Raw genomic sequence first — 11,099 nt, 5'->3', positions numbered from 1 at the left:
TACTGCCATCTTTCGGCTTTCAAGATGTTGGTATGGCTGTAAGTCCTTCAGACGACTGACAAGGGTGCACCAGTCCTCACGACACCGCAACCATTGCTTGACGTAGTCCTTGATCCTTCCAGTTCGTCTCGGCGGCTAACTGTAGAACCCTGCCAGCTCTCCATGCCATGGTCATGTACACCAAGCCGCAGTTGACTGGTTCAGTTCAGCCTCCGGCGATGAAAACCCCCCAGTTGGAACACTCAAAAGAGTGTAAAGCCAACATTTAGTACAGTCGCCGGCCTGGCATGAATATGAAAATGGAAGATATCATGTAAGCTGATAGGGAAAGTTCGTCAGTCTTCATCCTTCTTCAGTCAGATACCTAAAACAGGAGCCCGTCTGCTAACGTGTTACGAAAAACATGAGTCGAGCTTGGCTCCTTGACGGCGACTGATTTTACAAAGTCGTTCTTGCTATGACATTGCCAGTGAGCTGTCGTCTGCATTACTTGCACGTGAAAAACCTTGTCAGTTACACAAAGGTTCAACTGCGGTCAACGCGACGGTATGCAGCCTATAGCCCTTTCCAATGTCTGACCATCGCTATAGTCTATTCTATTTACTACAATACACATTACCAAAAATACGAGTAAACCGCTTCGTAACATCACCCCCTTTCCTCAAAAGAAAATGAATTGTTGAAAAAACGATGAAATTTTCTGAATCTCGATCAGAGATTATCCAAAAAATCAAAAGAATTATATACAGGCGTCATGTTCAGAAGCTGTTTAAAAAAAATATCATGAATGAAACTCGAGTAAGACCTTGGCCTTGCAAGAATATACCAGTCAACACATCAAATCAAAAATCAAATCAAATCTGAAGATGTTACTGGACAAACAGGACAAACAAAACAATCATTCACACCCGTGTAAGCGCACGTGCCTTGAGATAGAAACAATACTGCTAAAGGGTCAAACAAACAAACACTATTGGGCGCCATTTGTTATGGAGTGGTATAGCCCGGTTTCTACGCCAGATGTTATGGCCCCTTATTGGCCTGTTTCTAGACAATCATAAAGGTCTCTACACCACTCTATAAGTTTAGTATTTGTTTACAGGCTTGAATGTAATCTGAATAGTTGTCCGCTACCGTAGCTTACAAGGCACAAGCGCACACGCACTCACACACGCAAAACCCTGGTGTTAAATGTATCTTGACACTGCCAAGACTAATTATTATTGTTTACAAAGCTTTTTACATCACAAAATCATTTCCGGGTTTCGACCAGTACTCTAGGCCGACAACACCGCAAGAAACTCTACAGTCCAAGACGCAGACACCTTTTGGCTCAAACAAAGCAGCTTAACAGGTAAGACGAATAGGTATTCTACTGTACGTTACCCTACTGCCATCTTTCGGCTTTCAAGATGTTGGTATGGCTGTAAGTCCTTCAGACGACTGACAAGGGTGCACCAGTCCTCACGACACCGCAACCATTGCTTGACGTAGTCCTTGATCCTTCCAGTTCGTCTCGGCGGCTAACTGTAGAACCCTGCCAGCTCTCCATGCCATGGTCATGTACACCAAGCCGCAGTTGACTGGTTCAGTTCAGCCTCCGGCGATGAAAACCCCCCAGTTGGAACACTCAAAAGAGTGTAAAGCCAACATTTAGTACAGTCGCCGGCCTGGCATGAATATGAAAATGGAAGATATCATGTAAGCTGATAGGGAAAGTTCGTCAGTCTTCATCCTTCTTCAGTCAGATACCTAAAACAGGAGCCCGTCTGCTAACGTGTTACGAAAAACATGAGTCGAGCTTGGCTCCTTGACGGCGACTGATTTTACAAAGTCGTTCTTGCTATGACATTGCCAGTGAGCTGTCGTCTGCATTACTTGCACGTGAAAAACCTTGTCAGTTACACAAAGGTTCAACTGCGGTCAACGCGACGGTATGCAGCCTATAGCCCTTTCCAATGTCTGACCATCGCTATAGTCTATTCTATTTACTACAATACCCATTACCAAAAATACGAGTAAACCGCTTCGTAACAAAGCCCCCCGCAGGTTAGGGGGAGTGCCATATTGGTTGGGACGAAAAAGAATGTACCCGATGCTCCCCAGCATGTCGTAAGAGGCGACTAACGGATTTTGTTTCTCCTTTTACCCTTGTTAAGTGTTTCTTGTATAGAATAAAGTCAATGTTTGTAAAGATGTTAGTCAAGGAGTGTGTAAGAAATGTTAAGTCCTTTGTACTGGAAACTTGCATTCTCCCAGTAAGGTCATATATTGTACTACGTTGCAAGCCCCTGGAGCAAATTTTTCATTTGTGCTTTTGTGAACAAGAAACAATTGACAAGTGGCTCTATCCCATCTCCCCCCTTCCCTCCGTCGCGATATAACCTTGAACGGTTGAAAACGACGTTAAACACCAAATAAAGAAAAGAAAGAAAAAGCTTGAGCAAAGAATGAATTTAAAACGTTGACGCCATGATTGTGTTAGCAGTTTTTGAAATCCCAACCAATTACCTGTCTAAGACAAAGCTTCCAAATTTCAAACTTTCTACCCGTGAACCTTTCCATTCGCGCTCTCCCCGGACACGGTTCTCATACTGTGACGACATGTGTTCGCAACTGTGAACGCCCAAACCCCAACCAATGAGCTGTCCAAGACTACTAGACAAAACTTCAAGTTTCAAACCTCCTGCCACAACTTCACAACTTTCCTCTTTGGTCTCTCTTCCTACATGCTTGTTGTACAGTGGAACCCCGTTTTAAGACACCCCCCCCCCCTCTCCAAAAAACTTAGAAAGCATTGCGTAAAAAGCATTGCTTACAAAAGGAGTGAGTCTTAAAATTACGCTACATTTACAGGGCGGTGATGTAGCTCAGTCGGTAGCGCGCTGGATTTGTATCCAGTTGGCCGCTGTCAGCGTGAGTTCGTCCCCACGTTCGGCGAGAGATTTATTTCTCAGAGTCAACTTTGTGTGCACTCTCCTCGGTGTCCGAACACCCCCGTGTGTACACGCAAGCACAAGACCAAGTGCGCACGAAAAAGATCCTGTAATCCATGTCAGAGTTCGGTGGGTTATAGAAACACAAAAATGCCCAGCATGCTTCCGCCGAAAACGGCGTATGGCTGCCTAAATGGCGGGGTAAAAAACGGTCAGACACGTAAAATTCCATTCGTGCAAAAAACACGAGTGTACGTGGGAGTTTCAGCCCACGAACGCAGAAGAAGAAGAAGGGTACATTTACAGACTTTATGAATTATGCAGAAAATATGAGATAACTAAGGCTAAGTTCTATTTCATCAGAGTATATCTGCGTGTGCTTATACCTAGTGGTATTGTAAAGCGCATAGTGCTTTTAGTTATGCGCTATAGAAATCTCCTTAATAAATAAATAAATAAATAACCGAGTCTGAAAAGGGAGGGAGTTTTCAAGCGAGAGGTCTTAAAGGGAAGTTGCACTGTACTGAACACAGTATACATTGAGAACATGTGTGAAGAGTTGTGGAAGCCACGAGTTCCGGCCAACAGGAAGGCGTAACGGAAGGGCTGTTGGTGTGGTGTTCCTGCATCTGTTGGACACTGGGCGGTGTCGTTTGAAATGTCACAGAAGGATGGGTTGGGTTTGAGGTTCGAATCCAGCGCTCAGACACACTACCCCGTTGGACGATGTTAGCGTCATTCTGAGTCAGCTCTGCTTTCGTAGTAGTTATTTTTTTCCTTTCTTGAAGCGTTTCTCAGCTTCTGAAGACTGCGTTTTGAAACTGAGGGGGATATCTTTATCGATGCTCATAGAGAAATTGAATGGAAGGAAATGTTACTTGTAAATCAATGTCAAGATACAAATATATTTGTTGAATGAGACTATTTCTCTTTCTCTCTCTCCCCCCCTCTCTCTCTCTCTCTCTCTCTCTCCCTCTCTCTCCCTCTCTCTCCCTCTCTCTCCCTCTCTCTCTGTCTCTCTCTCTCCCTCTCTCTCCCTCTCCCCCCCTCTCTCTCTTATGTGTTATTTTTGTTGTTCTTTCACGGGGTTGTATTGCTGTGCGCCCACGCCTAACTTGGGTGGCATGAGTTGGTGCGTGTGTGGATCAGCGACAGTATCATGTTGATGAGTGCCAAGTGTCCAAGTGGTTGTTTCCTGCATTTGTTATGATAACCACTTGGAGGTAGATATTATGCTATATACGTCCCCATACTGGCAGGTTTAAGTAGTTGACGTCCGCACATGTGTGACGCCCTGTCATCTCTCTGTACAGTCGTTTTCCGTGAAAATAGTTTTGCTCACTGTCTGAGATCTGCCCAGACTTTTACACGGGGTGAGACCGTCCCTGCACTTGGAGATATACCGCAAATCAACATTAACGGCACAGTCCGTTTACCGTAGAAACAGTTCAAATTAACATTAAACGCACATTCCTCTCCGTGAAAACGGTGCTGCTGACTGTCTCAGATCTTTCAAGACTGTTTACATGTATGGGATAAGCCAATCCCCCCCCCCCCCCCCTTGGACACACACCAAAGATCAACATTCTGACTGCTTTTATTCGAGTGTTGGATTTTTTTTTTTAATAAATAGGTTGTGTTTGTGGCTACATTTACACTCATTTATTAAAGTAGAAATCCCACTTTGCACTTTGCACAAAAAGCAGTTTAGACTGTTGATTGCTGCAGTTTGTCCTAGTGGAGTGAAGGCCTTTTTGGTGTAAAAACCTGGACGTGACAGATATAGATGTATGAAATGTTGAGCCAAATTGTGCCTTTTTAGTTTTAAATGATAAAATGTGGCGTAAAGATAAAAAGCGTGTTTACCGAATATGAGGGAAGTGTTTTCAGATAAGGATGTTCCCTTGTTGAAGCAAAAGAAAACCTTACCGCCTGAAAATACTGTATTTTCCACCAAGTCGTCGTAATTATGTAATCAAAACAGAAACAGCAGGGTGTAGCAATCAGTGTGGAACACCATGAACTGAGGAGCAAACCCACATCCGAACACGAAATTAAAACCTAGTCCTCCACCCTTGATAGTTCGCTGTGCGTCTCTGGTTAATCAGTGCATTGTGAAGGTCGTGGATTTTTACGGCAGTTATCTGGTTTTCCTTTCGCCAGCTTCCTTGAATCTGCTGATAAGCCGCAAGCATCATGTGGCGAATAGATTTCTATTTTAAATTTAAATGTGAAAAGCATGAGTCATTTAGGGTTACGTGAAGACCCGAAAATGTGTGTTGTGTGTGTGTGTGTGTGTTTTATGTGTGTGTGTGTGTGTGTTTTGTGTGTGTGTGTGTGTGTGTGCATGCGTGCGTGTGTGTGTGAGCGTGCGTGCGTGCGTGCGTGCGTTATACTCGATCGGTATGCTGTTCTGTCAATGCAGCCGTCTGTCCGTCCTACCGTCTCTGTCATTTAAATGACATGAGCTGCCGCGCTCATGCACCTTCAAATTCAATAACAAAACAATCAAACAGCAACAACAACAACAAAAGTAATTTAGTTAAAAGGTCCCCAAGTGTGCTGCAAACAGCAAGCCATACGCAGCACGCAAGTGAATTTTTGTTGTTGTGCTTTCTCTTTAAATTTCATGTAGATGGGATTAAATTGAGAGGGTCCCAGATGGTTTGCGGGAAGGGTTAGGGAATTAGAAGGAGAAGCAGTTTGAGATCATAACATAGTTGCAAAATAAAAGGGGGGGGGGGCAATAAGGAGAAACACTCATAGATGATGAGGTTTGCGGGGGAAGAGGGAGGAAGGGAGTGGAACAAAACTACACCCGGGAACCAGCAAAGTCAAAATACATCTCCGGCTCCCGCCAACTTGCAAAAAAAGTTGCACGTGCACCTCCCGTCGCGATGCAGCAGTCGTGTTCGTGACCCAATTCCCTTAAAGTGCTGCATGCAGTGTGATGCAATACAATAGGATTGCACGAGCCCCCGCTGTCTGCGACGACGCCCTTTACTTCAATTCATACTTTGGCGCGGAGGCGCTTGATGTTAGATGCAGTCAATTTAATTCTGAATACGAATCGGACAAAAACAACTTTTGGGAGATGTTTGCTTTGCTTTTTCGTTAAAACTCAAGACGAATAGGACCCACACAAAAACATGCGGGGGAGACTTGCTTTCAAATTTGCACACAGGGATGTCATTTGGCCACAGCAGGCGGCGAATCGCCGACAATCATTACACTCATTTCAAATCGCCGACACTTATTTCAGTTAGCCGAAACTTATTTCAAATCATTGAAGCTTTTTTCGAATCACAGAAACTTATTTCCAATTGCCGAAACTTATTTCAAATCACCGATTTTCATGTTGGAGGAACGGTGACACCAAGTACTGCCTGAACCATCTGAAAGTTGCAGAAACGTTTATGGCCATTCGGGCTGCACGGTTCAATCCCTGCTTTTGTTTTTTGCTTTTTGCAAATTGATTGTTTTTACAACCAAAAATTGACAAACTTTTATCAACCCAAAAGTACCAAACTGTCAACAATAATAAGAATGCTGAACTTTCACCAACCCCACACAATGCCAAACTCTTTACAACCAAAAAATCACCACACTTTTAACAACCCAAAAAATGCAAAACATACATCAAGTGCCTGTGGTTCTGAGTTTCTGGCATGGATGTTTAAAACTTGGAACCATCATGGCTGTTGGCGGGATTGAGAGCAGAACCTTGTTTCTGTTGCTGTTTCCAGCGGCATATTGCCAGCCTCAGTCGGCAGGTGGTCTGAATTGGACAATGGGGAATCGACTGGTGGCTAAATTTACGCTCACCTTTCTGCCTCTTATATAAAGACTTTCACTTTCCCCTCCCTCGTGTTTTCTCTTTCTGTGTTTGAGTGTTGAATGTCTGTTGCGGCGGGTTTTTGAACACAAGAAATTGGCTTGTGTTTGTGTGATGGTGTTGTTCTAATTTGAGTGTTCGCTGTCAGTAATTTAACGAGATCCATCATTTGAAATTTTCTCTTAGACTCATAATTATGTGACGAAGTTTTCACTCTCTCATGTTTCTCTCTCTCCTTTGTTGAGTGTAGAACTGACGTTGAGCTCACATTTTCAGTTACGACGGTTTATGAAAGCTAGAAAGTATTTTGTGGTGGTCTTGTTGTTATTTTGAACATCGGCTTGACGTCAGTTGTTCAAAGACGTCCGCTAAATTCTGTCTGCACCACATGTCTACTGAAGCAGAGAGGCACGCCCATTTCTTGAACTCCATGATTGCTTTTGAGTGACGTCATTCTTTTAAGTGTTTAGCTGTCGAATAATGCCAGTATCGGGGTTCGTTGTTCGTATCAGTGGATGAGACTACTGGAACATTTGGACGGAACTGCGATTATTCGTGACTGTAGCAGCGTGGGTCTGTTGTAATCCTACATTGTAAGCTTCAGTATCCCGTGCCTTGAACAATTTCTTCAGTTAAAATTAGTGTCTGGAAGCTTCCGTAGCCCGTGCCAGGAACAATTTCTTCGGTCGAAATTAGTCTGAAAGCTTCAGTAGCCTGTGTCTTGAACAATTTCTTCGGTCGAAATTAGTCTGAAAGCTTCAGTAGCCCGTGCCTTGAACAATTACTTCTACTGAAATAATTGTCTGGAACCTTTACAAAAAATAATAAAACACGTGCCATGAACAATTTCTTCAGTTGGAACTATTGTCAGGAAGCTTCAGAAATCTGTGCCATTAACGATTTCTTCGGTTAAAATTAGTGTCAGGAAGATCACAGCAGAAAGATGCGTTGGTTGAACTGTATGTCGGACAAAAGTGGCAAACACCGCTTGCCACAACTCTCCCTCTATGGGGCAGGAGGGTTCCACCACAGCAGACACAACTGGCAAGATATTGGGGATCACTATAGTAACATGGTGATTCTTAACATGCAGGTAAAGGGAAATGTGTGTCTCTATGCTGCGAAATGTTACCTTTGTTTTGGAAAAGAAAGATTGTAGAATGTCTGCACATGTACAGTTATTTTGCTGGAACTTGGATATGTCTGTGGGACATGGAAACCAAATCTTAAAAGTGTTGATAAACACTTAATAGGCATTCTGCACACATTAGTGCAAGTAGCCGTGCAATTACTTCGTTATACTTTTGAGAAAAGAGCCTAAAAAAAAGTAATAACCGGAAATTCTGCAGGTTACATGATTTTACTCTTGTCCAAAATACCGTAAATATGGAAACGTTTTGAATGTTCTGTCTCTCTGTCTCTCTGTCTGTCTGTTTTTCTGTCTCGAAATGTTTGACTGAGGAGTGAGGTTTTTGCAACTTGCCTTGTATCAAAGACTGTTTTCAGGATTTTGCGATGTGTCATAACAGTGCGTCTTTGTTTGACGCAAAACGTTTTATCGTTATCATAAAGATTTGATCCTGCGTTATTCTTACAGATCAGAATGATGATTACGTATCTGACTTGCATGTTAAGATTCCCTGTTGTGGTTTTGACTAAATGTTTTAACGTAGAGGGGGGAATCGAGACGAGGGTCGTGGTGTGTGTGTGTGTGTGTGTGTGTGTGTGTGTGTGTGTGCGTGCGTGCGTGCGTGCGTGCGTGCGTGCGTGCGTGCGTGCGTGCGTGCGTGCGTGTGTGTGTGTGACCGATCTTCATGAAACTTGACATGAGAGATCCTGAGTATGGTATCTCCAGACGTGTTTTTCATTTTTTTGATAAATAGCTTTGATGACGTCATATCCGGCTTTTCGTGAAAGTTGAGGCGGCACTGTCACGCTCTCAATTTTCAACCAAATTGGTTGAAAATTTGGTCAAGTAATCTTTGACAAAGCCCGGACTTTGGTATTGCATTTCAGCTTGGAGGCTTAAAATCTAATTAATGAGTTTGCTCATTAAAGTTGTCATTAAAATCGATTTTTCGCAAACAGATTTAAAATTGATTGCATCGTATTCTTCATCATATTCTGAATCTAAAAATATATACATATGTTATGTTTACTCTTAAAATGGGATCACAATTAACGAAAATAGATTAATTAGTCTTACGATAAAAATTTAAAAACTCTATCCAAAAATGATTTCATCGTATTCTTTATCATTTCCTGATTCAAAAAACATATAGATATGATAAGTTGTATTCAAAACAAGCTCCGAAAGTTAAGAATACAGAAAAGCGCGCTTTCCTGATTAGCACAATACGCTACCGCGCTATTCTGGCGTGTTAATTTCACTGCGTTTTGCACGTGGAATGTGAGCGATTTCCTTCTCGCGGGGATTGACGAAGCTGTACTGTCTTGGTGAAAAACTACAGTGCGTTCTATTCAGTTTCATTCCGTGAGTTCGACAGCTGGACTAAATGTAGTAATTTCGCCTTATGCGACTTGTTTAGTGGTGTTTCCGTGTTCTTGTGGTTTTGTTCCCTTCGTGGATGTGCCCGCTGGAGATTTGAAACACTGAGAGAGAAAAAAGCGAGTAAGCTTTCTCTATGGGATACGGATTTAGTTTTTTTATGAGCCTATGGAGACGGTTTTGCTACCAAAGATTAGGAGCAAGTAAGGATATTATTGGGACGCAAACGTGAAGAAAAGCAAAAAAACTAAATGTTTGCTATAATGTGACAAACGCAGACACACGCACGCGTGCGCATACACACACACACCCAGGCACGTACGCAGGCACGCAGGCTCGCACGCACGCACACACGCACGCACGTACGCACTCACTCACTCACTCACTCAGTCACACACACACGCTCGCACGCACACACACACGCGCACACACACACACACACACACACACACACACACACACACACACACACACACACACACACACACACACACTAACTTAACGTCGTTTTCAGTCTCCTTTTTTGTCTGTCTTTGTTAGCACTATTGTAAAAACAGATTTTTTTTTTTGTATTCCCACTTTCTTTTGTCTTAATCCTATCAGCCATTCTCGTAAATATGGCAACACTAATTGTGGCATTGTTTTATGTTCTTCAGGAGGAGCAACTACATAGGATGAAAGCGGAGAAAATCAGGATAGCACTGGAAAAGATCAAAGTAGCCAAGATCAGAAAGGTAAGTTGTCTTCCGCCAAAAGTTAACGTTACACATACATCGGGTATACGTGAAGGAGCGAAGGGATCTTTTCCTTGTTTCTTTCAACTTTCATGTTTGGTTATGGAAAATGTTTCTACCTGACAGTCACTGTCAGGGGCGGATTAGGGGGGGGGGTTACAACAGGGGTTCCGGACCCCCCCTCCCCCCCCCCCCCCCCCCCCGGCTGTCAAAAAAGAAAAAGATTTAATACTAACTTTAAAAGAAATAATGAGTGGCTGCTGACACCAGTTGATCATGTTTTAAATCAAGGATAAGCCATAAATTGTTCATATATTAGCTAAAACTCTTCAGCTTCAGGGGGGCTTCGCCCCCCAGACCCCCCAACGGGGCCTTGTCCCTGTACCCCACAAGGGGTCTACCCCTGGACCCCAGGTTGTAACCGCCACCCCCCTCTGGCTTAACTGCTCCGCCCCTGACTGTCTACGTGATTGTCTGCCTGCCTCTCTCTGCCTGTCTTGCTGTCTGTTTACGCCTGAGTCTGTGTGAATGGATGATGGCGATGTTGGAGACGGCAGTCTATCTTGAGCGCAAAATTAAGTTAACTTCTGTTTGGAAACACTATCTTTCTTTTGAATAAAAAGAAAACACACCAGTAACCAGGTTAGGTACGTTTATATCTATAATCAATATTTTTCGGCACGTTACTGCCTTCTTCGGGATGGTAAGCTTATTTTTAACACTATCTTTCTGTAACACTCAGTCCTCTGTATGTCTCTATGCCTGTGTCTCTGTCACTTTGTGTCTGCCCACCTGTCCAATTACTTCTGCAAAATGTCCCCTACACAACTGTTCGTGCGAGCGTTCGTCAAGAACTGGAGAAGTTAGGGTATCGTGGTGGACCCCCCTCCCCCCCGAGAACGTTTTTTTTCTGTCGCCCTTATTTCTGTTTATCTGTCTCTGTTCTTCCTTCCTTCCCAATAACTTAGATACGTTTATCCTGCAGCAGTTTGTGCAAGACTTCACCAAGAAAGGAAGCAGCAAAAGCTGTCTGTCTATTTGTCTGCCCGTCTGCCTGCTTGCCCAATAATTAAGGCTTATTTCCC

The 11,099-nt window shown here is 43.4% G+C and overlaps 1 protein-coding gene across 1 annotated transcript in view; it reads left to right on the top strand.

Moving 5' to 3' along the window:
- Positions 1–11,099, top strand: part of LOC138982105 (ras-associated and pleckstrin homology domains-containing protein 1-like) — a 59,968-nt gene that overhangs the window by 21,615 nt on the left and 27,254 nt on the right. The window contains exon 4 of the mRNA XM_070355328.1: positions 9,937–10,014. Within this exon, the coding sequence (XP_070211429.1) occupies positions 9,937–10,014 (78 nt within the window). The remainder of the gene's footprint in view (positions 1–9,936; positions 10,015–11,099) is intronic.

The sequence above is a fragment of the Littorina saxatilis genome, linkage group LG12 (genome assembly GCF_037325665.1).
Source record: "Littorina saxatilis isolate snail1 linkage group LG12, US_GU_Lsax_2.0, whole genome shotgun sequence".
NCBI classification, from domain to species: domain Eukaryota; kingdom Metazoa; phylum Mollusca; class Gastropoda; order Littorinimorpha; family Littorinidae; genus Littorina; species Littorina saxatilis.
Note: the sequence above shows the minus strand (reverse complement) of the source record. Positions and strands in the feature narration are given on the sequence as shown.